At 39.8% G+C, this 17,032-nt stretch overlaps 1 protein-coding gene across 1 annotated transcript; it reads left to right on the forward strand.

Annotated features, from left to right (window-relative positions):
- The first annotated feature begins 2,986 nt into the window (after positions 1 to 2,986).
- On the forward strand, positions 2,987 to 4,238 carry CCDC54 (coiled-coil domain containing 54). The gene is given in 3 exon segments (XM_082695191.1): positions 2,987 to 3,318; positions 3,321 to 4,124; positions 4,127 to 4,238. Coding segments are annotated over 3 exon segments (978 nt in total). The 5' UTR covers positions 2,987 to 3,203; the 3' UTR covers positions 4,186 to 4,238.
- The last annotated feature ends 12,794 nt before the right edge of the window (positions 4,239 to 17,032 follow it).

Genomic DNA, 17,032 nt, shown 5'->3' on the forward strand with positions numbered 1-17,032 from the left:
GATTCTCTCCCTCGCCCTTTGCCTCTCCCCCACTCTTTCCCTCTCTAAAAACAAACAACAAACAAACAAAAAGGAAATGCCATCTCTTTCTAAGTTGGCAAATACATATTTTTATCATGATTATGTGGCAGTAGAGTTCTGGACTCTAGAACCAGAATGTAAGGATTTAAAATTTGACTTTGCCCATTTTCTAGCAGAAAGGAAAATTACTTGATTTCTCTGAACTTCAGTTAAATAAACCAATATTTAAAACAGTGTCTGGTATGCACCCAATGAAACTTAGCTGTTACTAACCCAAAGGGAGTATTTGCTACAAGGAATCCTTCTAAATTTAATTGGGAATTCTTGTAAAGTAAGAATATCTAATCTACAAATTTCCTCCAACTGTAATGAAATTTTAATACTAAGTTTAACAATGAAAATGATATAACAGTACACTCTGGAGATCTTTAATTAAACTTTCTTTGTTTTAACCTTGCAGCTTTTTTTTAGTGTTCTAAGACCTTTTTTTTTTTCTTTCCAGTCTCAAATATTTTCATTGGCCTTAGAAAACTTATAAGCACCAAGCACTGTGTCTGTAGTGCTTGATGGATAGAATGTCCTTGGCCAAGGTAAATAGGACAGCTTTGAATTCTACCTTTACTAGCTCCAAATACCAATTCTGTGATAGCCTATTTCTGGGAGAACATTTTTCCTCAGCAAGAGTTTGGAAAGATTTCTAGAAGTTTTAGTAAGTTTACTAAACAGGGATTCAAAGATAAGACAGTAAAGCAAAATCCCAGATATTACTGATGAGCCAAAATTCTTAAATTATTTTTGCCTAAATTCAGATTTATTCCAAAACCTAGGTCAAAGCTGGTCTTGCAATTAAGCATAAATAGGAGAAAGAGTGATTCAGTAGGACGTTAAAACTGATCCAAGAAGGAATATCGTCTTTAGTACACTGGGGCTCTACTGTAAGAGACATGATTATCAATGTCATTTAATTTCAAAATATTTATTCTGATGTGACCAAAGAATGTAATGAAGTTTTTACCTCAATATATAAAATGGACAAAATATTTACAACTTCAGAGGGTTTGGCTTTCAAGTTCTGTTATTTAGAAAAATCTGTAAAGGGGTGCCTGGGTGGCTCACTCGGTTAAGTGTCTACCTTCAGATCTGGTCATGATCCCAGGGTCCTGGGATGGAGCCCTGTGTTGGGCTCCCTGCTCAGTGGGGAGTCTGCTTCCCTCTCTCTCTCTCCGCCCCTTCCCCTTCCTCATGCGCACTCTCTCTCTCTCTAGCTCTGTTCTCTTCCTCACTTTCTCTCTCAAATAAATAAGATCTTTTTTAAAAAATCTATAAAGAGAAACATAAGAAATGTATAATATCATTTTAAAATTCTAAGACAGTTGTTCTCAAAGTACAGCAGGCAATGGACCATGAGGGCAAAAATATTTCAAAAATAATATTAAGGCACCATTTGCCTTTTTCATTGTGTTGACATTTACATTTTGCAAACTGCATTGCAACAGCAATGGTGTATAAAACTGTCGTTACCTTAACACAAACCAAAGCAGCAGTTCTAAATTGTGTCAATAGTTACTGCATTTTTCCACCTCCACTCAATCAAAGAAAAGAATACAAGAAAAAACCAATTTAACTTCAGAATGCCTTGATAAAGCAGTAAAAATGATAATTTTATTAAATCTCAAGACTTCCGTACTTTTTAAAATTTTATGTGTGTTGTAATGGAAGTATGCATAAGGCTCTTCTGCTGCTTACCAAAGGACGACAGTTGTCTCCAAAGAGGGCACTTATTTGAGTTACAAACTGAACTAGCTGCTTTCTTCATGGAACATAATTTTTACTTGAAACAAAAACTGATGGTAAACTATAATATTCATATTTGGGTATTTGGTATTTTCGCAAAAAAAAAAAAAAGGAAATGTAGGGAGCTTGTGACTTCATGAAAAACAATCAACAAGCTTAATAAATTTCAAGCTTTTCAAGCTAGTATTACAATCTTGGGAAGTTTTATCTGCCACGATGAGCTTGGCCTCTTCCCAACACTCGAAGATTTTTCTGGTGAGATTTGTGGTAATATTACTGAATATCATATTTTTGGTATTATATAACATTATATAACATCTTCCATTTGGAAGATCTGCATATTTCAGTGAATCATTATTTTCCAAATGTATGTGTTATTACACATACATTTATAATGGGAGATAGACCAATGAATTTTAATATAACAGTATTGACCTGGTCTAAGATTACACATGACAACTAACTTCTAAATAAGTATCATTTGTCAAATTTTGGCAGAGTAGCAAAGAATAAGATCTTCAATTATTTGAAAAGGCTATTAAAATACTTCTTCCTTTCCACTTACATATTTCTATGAGGCCATATTTTGTTCATATCCTCAACGGAAACAACATATCACAACAGAAATAATGCAGAAGCAGATATGAGAATTTAGGCATTTCCTATTAATCCAGGTATTTAAAACATTTGCAAATATGTAAACATTATTTTTCTTTTGGAAAATATAATTATTTTTCCTAAAAAGGTGTTTTACTTTAAGATGTAATGAGTTTAACTTCTTTTTTATTTAATAAATTAATATCTTAAGACTTTCTTAGATTTAATTTCTAATAAAGAATATCAATTAACATAACCTATATGAAAAAAAGGTCTGTGTTCCTCAAATTTTACGAGTGAAAAGTGTCCTGTGAGCAAAACTTTTGAAAGTTGTTGCCTTATGGTTAAATGTACTCTTTTTATTTTTTTAAAGTAGGCTCCACACCATGTGGAACCCAATGTGGGGCTTGAACTCACAACCCTGAGATCAAATCTGAGCTGAGATTAAGAGTTATAGACATTTAATCAGCTGAGCCACCGAGGCACCTCTGGTTAAATGTATTTCAAACCAGCAACCATTGTGACATCAGCACTAAGTCACTGATTACCATATAAAAGATTCCTTGTAGTTGACCATTATTTCACAGATCTCTCCAGATGGACCACCCCATAAGCAGCTTACCCACCCAAGAGTGCCCACTATTGCCCTTGATGTTCTCCATAGGGCATTCTATGATGTTATCCGGAAAGACATCCAACAAATAGTAAGAAAAAGACCATTTCATTCTGATACTGCTTCTTTCTTTGATTTTGGTCACGTTTCCCATCACTCTACCTCTTGTTTTATTAAGATGCACAAACTTCAAACCCAAAGGGTAAAAGCTGCTGCTGGGCAGATGTGCACTTCAAATATCTCCAAAATCAGACAATCTCTTAAAAATGTTTACCATACATGTAAGAACCAGCACCCAGTTCAACTAGACATCCAACTATGCCTTCCCATGATTGTGATAAAGATGTTCTCAGTACTGATGAAGAAATGAATCTTACAGCAATGCTCCGGGATATTAAAACCACCCAAATTGAACTCCTCAGTCAGATGACTGACATTGTTGGTGTAGTATCCAAAATCCAGGGAAAGATTGATTTTTATCAGAAGCAGGTGGAGGTACTGGAAACCAGAATGAATGTTAATGAAAACAAACAATCCACAATAACTAAAGAAATCCTCTCTATGAAAAAAGATATTGATACTTTAAAGAAGAAGGTGACAGAACTGGAAAGCCAGAATTCTTGCTCCAGCATTCACTGTTTAGAAGTTCTGGAAGGAGAAAAGGGTAAAGAGATCATAGAACAACTTCACAAACTCCTACAACCAGAAACTCTGAAACATACAATGGCTTCTACAGACCAGGGACTCTCTTCAGCAGAACGAGAAAAAATGCCCAGTTATCGAGAGGCCATGGATGATCTTGAGGACAAAACAATTTCTCCCAAAATTAAAACTCTGGAAAAAAGTAACCATCAAAATATCTTAAGAAGCTTTAAAAAAGCAAAGTCAAATATTTATATTTACCCAGACTTTGGTACATGGATCAAGTTAACTTTTGTCCATGGAGGAAAGTGGAGATTTTTCCTCAGTGCTACCGAGTTAGAGGAATTCATCCAGTGGCTTCTTTCTAGGCCAACCACCCCTCTTGAGGAACCACAACTTGTAACCCAGAGATACAATCCATTCACTAGGCCTATTGCAAGTTTGACCACATTCTGTCTGTTTTCAACTATGTTTACTATCTTTTTGGTTTCTCAAAAGAGGAAGTAACTCAACCATAGAGTTACTTTCTGCTTTGTTTGACACAAAATAAATGTGAACTGGTTGTTCCAAGCATCTACACATCTCTGTGGTGGTTGTGAAGTTCTTGGTAGTCTGCTCGCTGTGGGCTCACTGTCTATGAAGTTTTTGTACGTTTCAGGTAAGTTAAGATAGATCATCCCGTTGGACAATGTGATGCATTTTATGTCAGTGCCCTTGTTTTCTTAAAGGCAATGCATGAGGATTCACCCAGTGCCCATATCATAGATAATTGGAAGGAAAGAATTAGGGATCAAGGGAATGAAGAACACATCTGTTTTCTATGTCCTCTGGTCATTTTTTTTTCTTTTAAGATTTTTATTTATTTGTCAGGGGAGAGAGAGAGAGCACAAGCAGGGGGAGCAGCAGGCAGAAGGAAAGCAGACACTTAACTGACTGAGCCACCCAGGCATCCCCTACCTCTTGTCTTAGTGGCCTTTGTAGATAATATCTGTGATACCAGAAACAGACTCTACTAACAAAATTTTAAACAACATACAGTGAAAAAGATACCCACTATTAGAGCTACTGAAGTTAGAGTTATAAAAATAAAGGTCATTGAAAGGACCAGTTACTGCCAGGAAAACTGCAAAACCTGGATTTTTTTTTTCTTTCAACTTTAGCTTCAACTCCATCAAACAAATGGGGATCCCACTTCTGCTAAGTGAAATAAGTCAAGCAGAGAAAAGCAATTACCCTATAGTTTCACTCATATGTGGAACATAAGGAATAGCGCAGAGAACCATAGGGAAAGGGAGGTGAAAACTGAATGGGAAGAAATTAGGGAGAAAAACCATGAGACACTTAGGACTCCAGGAAACAAACTCAGGGTTTCAGAGAAAGGGGGACGAAGGTAGGGGTAACTGGGTGCGGGGTATTATGGAGGGCATGTGATGGGATGAGCACTGGGTGTTATACGCAACTAATGAATCACTGAACACTACATCAGAGACTAATGATATACTATATGTTGGCTAATTTAACTTAATAAAAAAAAATAAAGGGGGATATTACCAGATGTTTTTTACATTTTCATGAGATGAAACAAATACCATGTCTTGTAGGTTTGATACGGAGGAAAAGATTAAATCTAAAAAGGCATGTATGAGCGAACCAAGTTAGATCTCAACCCTACCTAAGTACTACCATGAGTACTTATATGACAAAGTCTTTTTTTGACCTGAGCCCTATACTACATATCCAGGGTGGGCTTCACTTTTAGATACAATGGGTTATTGCCATCACGATGTAATTTTTCTCAATACCATGCGGAATAGCTACAAAAACATGTTTCCCTCACCACTTAACTCAAGAAATGAAATCTACGGCTACCAGAGAATCCTGTGCTATTACACTACAAGTATACTTGGTTAAGTGTACTACTTTAAATTATTCTCAGTTAATAACTTGAAAGGAGGGTTTTGGCAGGTAACTAGGAAAAACCCAATTTCAAGTGAGGAAAAAGGAGCTAAGGTGGGTACAGAAGAAAGGAAGGGAGGAGGAGGGCAAGAAGACACAGAACTGTCTGGTGCCGGCCTGGTCATAATTATATGTTATAAAATTTTCACTTGCATATACATTGTATCTGGTCTTTCTTTACTTATTTCCTGATAAGATGTGTACACAAAATAACTTTTAAAATCTGTCCATGTGCCATAGGTGTAGCATGGACGGCTGTCCCGTACCTACTTAAAGCAAGGCTGTAGATAAAGAGGGTTTGTTTTCTTTATTTTATTTTGCTTTTAAGATTTTATTATTTATCAGAGAGAGAGAGAAAGCACAAGCAGAGGGAGTGGCAGGCAGAGGGAGAAGGAGGCTCCTCCCAAGCAAGGAGCCTGATGTGGGACTCAATCCCAGGATCACAACCTGAGCCAAAGGCAGACACGTAACCGCAGGAGCCACCCAGGTGTCCTGAAGAGGGTTTGTTTTAAATGGGATAACTGTGTTCATAAGGTAAAGTAGCATTCTGGTAAGGGCACTAGCGATCTCTATGTATGTCTTTACCATCAGAGATATCCGCAAGAAGCACCAGAGTTCTAGTTCAGCACACTGGGTGTGACCCTTACCTCAGAGAGTGACAGGGGAAGGTAGGCTGTGACAAAGATAAATGACCTAACAACTGGTTTCTGGGAGAGTAAAAAGTGACTCAACTGGTATTTTCCTGGGCTCTCCGGGCTTCTGTCTTAATGCATGATTTCACTCATTCTCTCCTTACCTGGCCCCTAACACTTGCTTAATGGCTCTAGAGAGATAAAGAATTAGGGAAACAGCAGAGGGCTGAAAATTGGAAGACCTTAGTTCTGAACAGTCAAATTCTACACCTACAACCTCTGTTATTTCATCTCAGCTAGCTTTGTTTGGTCATGCATTAAAAGAAAATCATATTAATTTAGTAAATAATTCTTCAGTGTTTGCAAATGTGAAGGGATGGTGAAGGATAAAAGAAAAAAAAAGACATTCCCAGTACCGCAGACACATAACATCAAATGGGAGAAAGAAATTGGGTACACACACAATTCATGTACAATAGATGGAGATGGAAAAAAACAAAAGTGTTCCTGGTATCAGAGAGGAAAGGGGGTTGAGCAGCCTTGCTGTCAGGAGCTTAGGTGAGGAGGGGGTGGTGAGGGCAGCGTACCTGGAAGAGCATAGTAGTGGGGCCAGCAGGGAACATGGGTAGTAAAAGCCACCAAGCATTTCATACATGTAAAACACAGACAGCCTACTTCAACCCTTTTAATGGATCTCATTTTTCTCTTCAGGGATTCCCTACCATACTCATTTTAACCTGTTTGTTGTTGTTGTTGTTGTTGTCGTCGTCGTTGTTTTACCTACAGAAGAACATTAGAGGAGAAACTGAGAGGGACACTACGTGACTTTTTCAGGGTCTCAGACTTTCCCTGAAGATGACTATTTGATCCGATAACTCACAGAACTTCCCAGTAAGGAAAGGGAGAATTATGCTTTTGAGTCAGTTATTATCATCACCTAGATGAGGTTGCACTTGATGCCTTAAAACTACAACTCAACTTGCAACTACACATGAGCACATAATTTTGCCCCAGTCCTTGCTTCCAAATTAACCCGCTGATCAGCCAACTTGACTCAGAAGTGGTGTCTCTCTCGTCCACATTCCCCTTCCAGTGGTCTGCAGGCCTCCATCATTCGCCCTCTTCTTTCCTCCATCTTTTTTTTTAATTTTTAAAGATTTTATTTATTTATTTGACAGACAGAGATCACAAGTAGGCAGAGAGGCAGGCAGAGAGAGAGAGGGAAGCAGGCTTCCCGCTGAGCAGAGAACCCGATGTGGGGCTCAATCCCAGGACCCTGGGATCATGACCTGAGCTGAAGGCAGAGGCTTTAACCCACTGAGCCACCCACGTACCCCTTCTTTCCTCCATCTTAATCACTACCTATCAGTTCTTCGTACTCGACTTACAAAAATACGTCTTGGTCTTGTCCTGTGTTCCCCTCCTGCCTTGCTGACCTCTCACCTTCCTCTTTGGAGGAAAGGCCCACCTTCCCTATCCCAATCTTCTACTCTCCCATTCTCTCCACAGCTCATATGATCAGGTCTTCCATACCAATGCTCTCTTCTGGTCCTCTCCCCATCACTCTGGAAGATCCCTCTGCCACTGATCATTCCATTAAAATTCTGATGATTCACCTTAATGGCCCTCAAATCAAAGGATTCCTAATCTAGCCTCTCTTGAGACCTCCTGAGCTTTCATTTCAAGTGACTAATCTTCTCCCCTTGAATGTCTACAGCAGTCACAAACTCCTTACTCTCTTTTTTCCTTTTTTAAAGATTTATTTATTTATGACAGAGAGAGAGAGAGGGAAAGCAAGCACTCCAGGGAGGTGGGTACAGAGGGAGAAGGAGAGACATCTCATGACCCTGAGATCAGGACCTGAACTGAAACCAAGAGTCAGATGCTCAACTGACTTTGCCACCCACACACCCCACCAACTCCTTCCTCTTAAAATTCACCTTAATAACACTTCTTCTGATGCAAACTCAGGTCTCTGCCGGTATCCATGTTGTTAATGGCATCACAGCACATGATACCCATATTCTAAAACCTGGAAGTACTCTCCTCTCTTCCTCCCTCATTTAGTGTATCAATCACCAAATATTTTTATTGTTTCTCTTTCAACTATTCATGGAATCTATCCTCTGTCTCTGTCCCCAGTTCTACTGTTTTGGTTCGAGCTTTAATATCTCTTTATAAATGAAGTATGTTCCTTCTTGGTATTCCAGCCTCCAGAATGTCCAAAATCCAATTTTAAAAGGGTGATTTTTTTTTAAACAGTTCTAAAGCCTTTTCACTGCTCTTCACTGCTCTTTATTCAAGAATAAAGTCCAGATTCCTTAGCAGAGCCTACACAACTTTTTCTATCATGCATTTTTAACTTTGGAAAGTACTGTTCCATGGTGGAAAAGTGCAATTGCTTTAGTATCAGACTGACCTGATTAAAGAGTTGGCTTGATCACTTACAAGCTGTATGACTTTGGAATTAAGCTAAAGTTGATATTCCCAAAACCCTAGTGTCCCTATTCCTAAAATAAGAATAACAGCCATGGGTTGTTGAAGCTCTTAGCAATCTAACTGATGTAGAGTAAGTATGAAATTAATGGTATTTTTTATGATTACTTCTTCATCCCCATCTTCCTGTGATAACTTCACATGCAAACAACCATGCAGCTACGTTAAATGTCGTGCAGACTTTTTCAAACCTTGTATCTTTGTACTTGCTCCCCCTACTGCCTTGGATGTCCTCCTTTCATGTGGCTAAGAAGAAATAATTCGTGCAGCACCTGGGTAGCTCAGTCAGTTGGGCGGCGGGTTCTTGGTTTTACCTTGGGTCATGATCTTGAGGTGGTGGGATCAGCCTATCAGGCTCTTTGCACAACACAGAGTCTGCTTTAGATTCTCTCTCTCTCTCCCTCCCTCCAGCTCATACTCTCCCTCTCTCAAATAAATAAAAGCTTAAGAAAAGAAAAGAAAGAATTTGTCACTTGTCTCAATTCAAATACTTTTTTCTCTAAGATACCTTCCCTAATCTTCATCCTGTACCTCAGCCTCTTGAGGCAGAATTGGAGACTCCCTCAACAATCCCACCAATGTTGCCATTGATTTCATATATATGTGTATGTATATATATATAGATAGATAGGTATATCTATCTATCTATAGTTATATATATATGTATATCACAAAACTTTGAATTGTTTATGATAGAGTGCTCGCTTCGGCAGCACATATACTAGAATTGTTTATGATAGAGATAGAAACTTATCTGTTTATCAAAAAGAAGAAGGAGGAGGAGGAGGAGGGAGAGGAGGGGGAGAGGAAAGAGAAGAACACATCATTCTGCTCTACCAAAAAAGTGAGTATAAATCTAATTAAATGATGTATGTCAAACATGAAATCATTGTGCATTCACCAAAATGTCTCAAACTATCATTATTATTAAATTAAACACATTTAATGTAAAGGTGGCGCCAAAGAGTAAAGCGACGAGACCATTCAAAGCATAACAGATCTTAGAACAGCTGTTTACTGAACATTATGTATAAGGCACTGTGCTAGGAGCACGAGTATAATGGTGAACTTTATTAACTGTGATTTTGGTGAATTCCTTAAGACTTCTATTCTTCAGTTTTCTCAACTCTATATTGAGAACAACTTATATCTTAAGACTATTGTGTTAATTAAATGAGACCATGAGTATAACCCACTCAGAACAATGCTTGACTCCGTGGATACTTAACAAATGAGAGTCATTTCCTTCCTTCTCTAGGCTAGACCCTTCTCTAGGGTCATAGTCCCTGCCTCAAGGAGCTCACACTCAAAACCTTTATTAGGCATAAAAGACTTCAGACATATAATGAACCAAGTGATGGGCTAAATACAAAAGCTCCAAACTAACTCTTGACTCCCTTATCCAAAGATAGAGTGATAAGAATAAGACAGGGTGTGAAGCTCTCCTCCTGTCTGGGCATTCAACCAATATTCCATCATCTGTAACAGCCACCCGCCAACCTTTAATTGCACACTATAAAAATAAGCATCAGAGAAAAGTATTTGAGGGGAAAGGGAGAGACTCAGTTTAAGATAAATAATTTAGTTCAGTTTGGAATACTTGCTTGCATAGACACTAGGAGTATTCTATCCGTTCAAAAACAGCATTCACCAACATTTACTGAAATCAGACTCAATGCCATGAACTAGCTGAGCCAGATGTAAAGAACAGAGATGGAAAAGACACCAGTGTTACTCTGAAGGAACAAACCTTCCAATGGTGTTCTCTCCAGCTGCCAATCATTATGGCTTGTTGCTTAGATTTGAAGTAGAAAACTACACACTTCATTTAAAACTTAATTTAGTTTTTTCATGGGACAAAACTGAAGTCCCATGTAGAAATAGACTGCTTGGGGTGCATGGGTGGCTCAGTGGGTTAAGCCTCTGCCTTCAGCTCAGGTCATGATCTCAGGGTCCTGGGATCCAGCCCTGCATCGGGCTCTCTGCTCAGTGGGGAGTCTGCTTCCCCCTCTCTCTCTGCCTGCCTCTCTGCCTACTCATGATCTCTCTCTCTGTCAAATAAATAAACAAATCTTTATTTAAAAAAAAAGACTGCTCTTTCTAAAAGCTATGTTTTAAGGTTATTCCTTCAAGCCACAACAATGCAACTTTTTCTGTGTTGTTTTATATTCCCCCCAAATTAGACAGTTCCTAACGTATCAACAGATTATGCTCCATAACTGCATTTGCATATGCTCCATAACTGCATTTGCAAATCCACTGTTTGCAACTTAGAACACATAAAGAAACAGTATTAGAGCTGGGGTGGATTTTGGCTGACCTGTAAAAGCCGATTGAAGTACGACATACCTGGAATAGTGGTACTGATGGCACCATAGAGCTAGGCCTTTGTATCCTGCCACGCAAAGTGTATTCAGGAGAAGAGCTACAAACGCAGGATCAGGGTCCCCCACTGTCTTTGCTCTCCCTACTGTCTGATGGCACAGAAAATGTCACAGATTGATGGCACTAGGAGAAGACCGTGGGGGAACAGAAAAACAAAGGACAGGATCTAAATGGGAGCCAAAGGCAGCAACTCTAGGGATGAGAAGCTGGGAAGGGGGTGTTCTTGGCTGAGGAAGGAGGCAGTGGTTCCATGCGGCTCCTCAGAAATCTAGTCCAGGGAAAAGAGCCAAAGTGGGACCAGGGTCACCTTTCACGGGGATGAGGGACTGAAAGCTGAGCTAAAAGGGATACAATCTATACATGCAGAGGACTTAGCATAACTTCTGGCATATAGCAGTGTTCTGTAAATAATGACAGAGATGTTGGTCCACTGAGCTAGAGGCAAAAATTGCAGGCTTCACTCCCTCATTTGTCTTCTGGAATATAATCCCCTTAGGAAAGAACTATTTGCAAGGAACATGGAACTCGAAGCCTTTCTGAGCTATGGAATATTAGGGGCAGCTGCAGTTCATGGAGCAGGACAACGGCTGGCGGGGCGGCGGGGCCTGCAGGGAGGAGCACCGCTCTAGCAGGCTCCTGAGACAAAGAGAGGGTAGGTTTGCATAACCCCGCACCTTCCGCCTTTCCCACCCCATCTTCTCACCCAACGCTTGAAGCACCAGGGTGTAGGCTTGTGGAAGATGCATCTGAGCCAGAGGCAGAGTTAGGGAGGGGGAAGGACAAGGAGAAGGAGAATGAAAACTCCCAGGAGAAATGAGAAATAGGGGCCCTTGGGTGGCTCAGTCGGTTTGGCATCACGCTCATGATTTCTGCTCCGGTCATAATCTCGGAGTGGGCAGATCCAGCCAAGGGATGGGCTCCGTAATAAGCACGGGGTCTGCTTAAGATCCCCTCTCCCTCTTTTCACCCCCTGCTTGCTTGCGCTCTCTCTCTCATAAATAAATAAAATCTTAAAAAAAGAAAAGAACAAGAAGAAGAAGAAGAAGAGGAAGAGGAAGAAGAGGAAGAAGAAGAAGAAGGAGGAGGAGGAGGAGGAGGAGGAGGAGGAGGAGAAGAAGAAGAGGAAGAGGAAGAAGAGGAAAGAGAAGAGGAAGAAGAAGAGGAAGAAGAAGAAGAAGGAGGAGGAGGAGGAGGAGGAGTGAGAAGTAGCTGAGTTTCTGCGGCAGCAGAATAGGCAATCCCTATCAGGCAGAGGTAAGGCACAGGCCATGTGCTTGAAACTACTAAAAAAGACAGTGCCTCCTTGGGCTGATTCATCAAATGGAGCGGTCATCCTTTTTCTACTCTCGGTTACATTTTAGTGCTAAGGAATCTGCACAAGCTTCCAGGAACAGCTCTCAATAGGACTTTTTCAGTTTTTTCATTAGTCAAAGTCCAACCTATGTTGAAACACTCCCCCTCTCCCCAGCTCTCAGTGAGGATAGGAAAAGAAATGCATGAAAATGCACCTGGGCAATAGCCTGATTCTGATGTTACCTTCTTTCCACCAGTCTCTTTAGAAGGGGTGTTGTCACGAGACAATGTCCTGATGGAAGGTGTCACACACCTTTTGGATATCAGAAAATCGAATTGTGGGTGCCACTCTCAGTTATAGTGACCCCTGGTCAACTTATATTTGCCACCTATAAAGATAGTAATTGCTTGATGTACAGTTTATAATTGGATCATGGCCATCGGTGACATGGTTATTTGTTGTTATAGCAATATTAACAAAATTATGCCTATGGCAGTCTAATTAGAGGAACACCATAGGTGACCCAGCTGGCATTTTCAATATGTTATCTAAGAGGTATGATCAGAAGACAAATCAGGGCTGACTTAATAAAGTTTCTGATCAGAGGCTGGTCTAAAGACAGCAAGTTACTGAAGGAGGCCACGCGGAACCAGTGACTGCTGGATTCAAGCAGGCCCTTAGAGGACAACAAAGAGCAATGGAATTTACTAGATTCAGTCTCGTGGCAGCCAATAACAATAAAAGTTTCCTTCCTTCTCAGCAGTAGGATCCTAAAGTCATAAAAGTCTAGCTAGGAAGCACTGTATAACATATAAAGTTGTTGTTGAATCATATTGTACAATTGAAACTAATATAACATTGCATTTTAATTATACTTGAATTTAAAAAAAAAAGATTAGCTATGAAAAGAAGCCTGAAGATTACCTAGTTCAGTGATATTCAGGTGGGGGTAGCTCTAAGGAACCATTTAAAATCTCCTGATAGGGATGCCTGGGTGGCTCAGTTGGTTAAGCGGCTGCCTTTGGCTCAGGTCATGATCCTAGCGTCCTGGGATCGAGTCCCACATCGGGCTCCTTGCTTGGCAGGGAGCCTGCTTCTCCCTCTGCCTCTGCCTGCCATTCTGTCTGCCTGTGCTTGCTTGCTCTCCCTCTCTCTCTGACAAATAAATAAAATCTTAAAAAAATTTTTTTTTAATCTCCTGGTAGATTTTTGCAAATTAGTCCCTCCCGAATATCATATGTCTCTGGTTTGGGGGACATAACCTTATCCCTACTCTATTTGAGAATCATAACTATAAGGAGCAGCATAATGCAGGAACCAAAAACAAACACCTCGATATTAGATAGGCTTGAATTAAGGAGGGCTATGTCACCTGCTAGGTGTGTGACCTTGCTGAGTTTCCCTAAATTCTGTGAGCCAAATTCCTTTTCTCTAAACTGGGGATAATAATAGATTATAATGCAAAATGATGTGCTGAGGATGAAATGAGGAAAAGCACTTAGCTCAGCAACTGACAAATAGTAAGTATCAATAAATGTTCCGTATACCTTGTGATGGCTCCTTTTATGTCAACCTGATTGGGCTAAGGCATGCTCAGATATCTGGTCAAATATTATTGCTTGCTGGGTGTGTCTGTGAAGATGTTTCCAGAATAGATTAGCATTTGAATCAGTAGACTAAGAAAAAAAGCTCACTCTCCCCAATTTCATGGGCGTCATCCAATCTATTGGGGCCTGAATAGGACAAAAATGTGAATGAAGAGTGAATTTATTCTTTGCTTGAGCTAAAGCACCCATCTTGTCCTGCCCTTAGACACTAACACTCCTAGTTTCAGGGCCTTCGGTCTTGGACCAGGACTTACATCATCAGCCTCCCTGTTCTTGGGCCTTCAGACTCAGACTGGATCTTACACCATTAGCTACCTTGGTTCTCAGGGCTTTAGGTTTGGACTAGAACTATACCTCCAGCTTTCCTGGACATCCACCTTGAAGATGGCAATCATGGGACTCCTCAGCCTCCATAACTTCATGAGTCAGTTCCTCATAATAAATCTCTCTATATATACCTATATATACCCTATTGGTTCAGTTTCTCTGCAGAATGCTGACTAATACAAAACTCTATTATTATCACAGTTGAGTGGCTGGGAAGCAGCTAGCCAGGAGTTGATGACAAAAAAGATCAAGGACCAGAAAGTTAGTTCAACTCATTGAGGAGGAACCTGGGATCCAGGGGTGGAAGTGATTTGCCAAAGTTCCCCAGGTTATACCCAATCTGGAACAGATCCCAAGGTTCCAAATGTTGGGCCTGGTACTCTTTAGGCCAACTGAACTATTGCATTCTCTTTAGCTAAAGAGAGAGCAAGCTGTAGCAGAAAATGCACAGGCCTAGTGGTCAAACACACATTTAACTGTGCCTTTCACCATCTGTGTGGGATCTGTAATGTTCCTTAAACCAGGGAAATGCACTGATCAAAGATAAGAAATCTGCCATTACTGCTATCCAACCAAAATCTCCTTCTCAAGATCATATAGTTCATGTTCCATTATCTTTGAAACTTTGACCTTTCTCACAGTAGAGTTTGCCATGGTGGTCTTCTATTATCTGAACATTCATCAGGTATCAGGTGCAAATATTATATGGCAATATGTACATGCATATATACATATATACATACTTATGTATATATGTATATATATAGTCTCAAATATGTATATGCATATATATCAGGTATATTTATCTACATCAGATATATACGTATAGATAAACCTTAGGATTAATTTCCTTGCCTGCTATCGTGATATTGTTCTGGTTACTAAAGTCATAACTAAAAAAAGTTGTAACAATAATAAGCAAGTGTGTGTGCATGCACTCACACTCACACACACACGAACACTTCCAGGAAAAGCCTCGGATGGTACCTCTAAATATTAAAGTATCTTCAAAAGTTGAAGAGCTATGAGGCGCCTGGGTGGCTCAGTGGATGAAGCCGCTGTCATGATCTCAGTGTCCTGGGATCGAGCCCCGTGTCGGGCTCTTTCCTCAGCGGGGAGCCTGATTCTCTCTCTCTCTGCCTGACTCTCTGCCTACTTGTGATCTCTCTCTCTGTCAAATAAATAGATAAAATATTTTAAAAAAAAAGTTGAAGAGCTGTGAATAAGTTTTAAGTAGCTTATATGTTAAAGCTTGTCATATGTAAGAGTTTGACAGGAAACATACATTAATACACTTAACATAAAACAGTGAACCGCTCTTAGCTGGTCTTCCTGCTCACCATCATCTTTAGAGCATAACAGTGTCTCTCTTTCCTTATCTCTCTTTCTGTATTTTTCATAAAGGGTTCGTTTCTCCATCTGTGGGTTTCTCCCTCCTTTTTCCCTCTGTCTCTGTGTCTCTCCCTCTTTTTTCCCTCCATCTCAGTTTTTCTCAGGTTGATGTGGCACACATAAATGTGTCACACATAATTCACTTGCCAGCCAAGGTCATGTGGACTTACGTGTCTTTCCTCTTTTTTCTCCTCCTCGCTTCACCCAGTGCACCTTACTAGTGACCCTTCCCCATTCTCCCCAATTCCACGTCTAAGTATCCTTGGCATATTAGCCAGGTTCTTCAGCAACACAGCCAATTAATTAATTGATTAATTAATATCGTTAATATGTATATAATGTAAATATGTAGTATATAATATAAATTACATGTACAATTATGTTTATATATTTATTTAAATACATGTGTTATATATCTAAATATCACATATTATATATGTGTCACATGCATAATATATATCATAAATGTGATTCTAATATATATAAATTATATTTTATATATAAATATATATTATATATCGTATATGATATATAATAAAATATTTATAATATACAAATATATATAAAGAGATTTATTATAAGGTATTGGCTCACATAATAACAGAAACTGAGAAATCCCTCAATCTGCTATCTGCAAACTGGAGGCCCAAGGAAGCCAATGGTGTACTTTGAAAGCCTGAGAGGCAGAGAGCCATTGGAATAGTCGACAGTACAAGTCTGAAGGCTGAGAACCAGGAACACCAAGGGCAGAAGATCGATGTCCCAGCTCACTTAGTCAGGAAGAGGGTGAGTTCAAGCTTCCTTCACATTTTTGTTCAGTTTGGAGCCTCAACAGGTTAGATGATGCTCGCCCACATGGAGAAGGTGATCTGCTTTACTTAGTTCAATTCAAATTTTTCTCTCTTCCAAAAATACCCTCACAGCCACACCCAGAAATAATGTAACCATCTGAGCATCTTGTGGCCCCATCAAGCCAACAATAAAATTAATGACCACCTCCAGTTTCCTACTCCAACTTCCTCTCATAGTTGTCTGCTTCTGCATCCATTCCCCAGACTTCCCTCCCCGGGTCCCAACTTCTCTATTGAACTCACGCCAGCAAACTTATTTCGCCTTCTGACTGTCCCCTTTGTCGGGCTGCTTAAATGTACATTTCTGATCCCAGACTGTATCTCTACTCTGATTAATTCTTCGGGTAGGTCCCTAACACACTTTCACAAATACTCACTACTTCTTCCATTTTTGGTCAATCTCCCTATGTTACTCTCCTCACGTA

This window comes from Mustela nivalis, assembly GCF_964662115.1.
Source record: "Mustela nivalis genome assembly, chromosome: 1".
NCBI lineage: Eukaryota > Metazoa > Chordata > Mammalia > Carnivora > Mustelidae > Mustela > Mustela nivalis.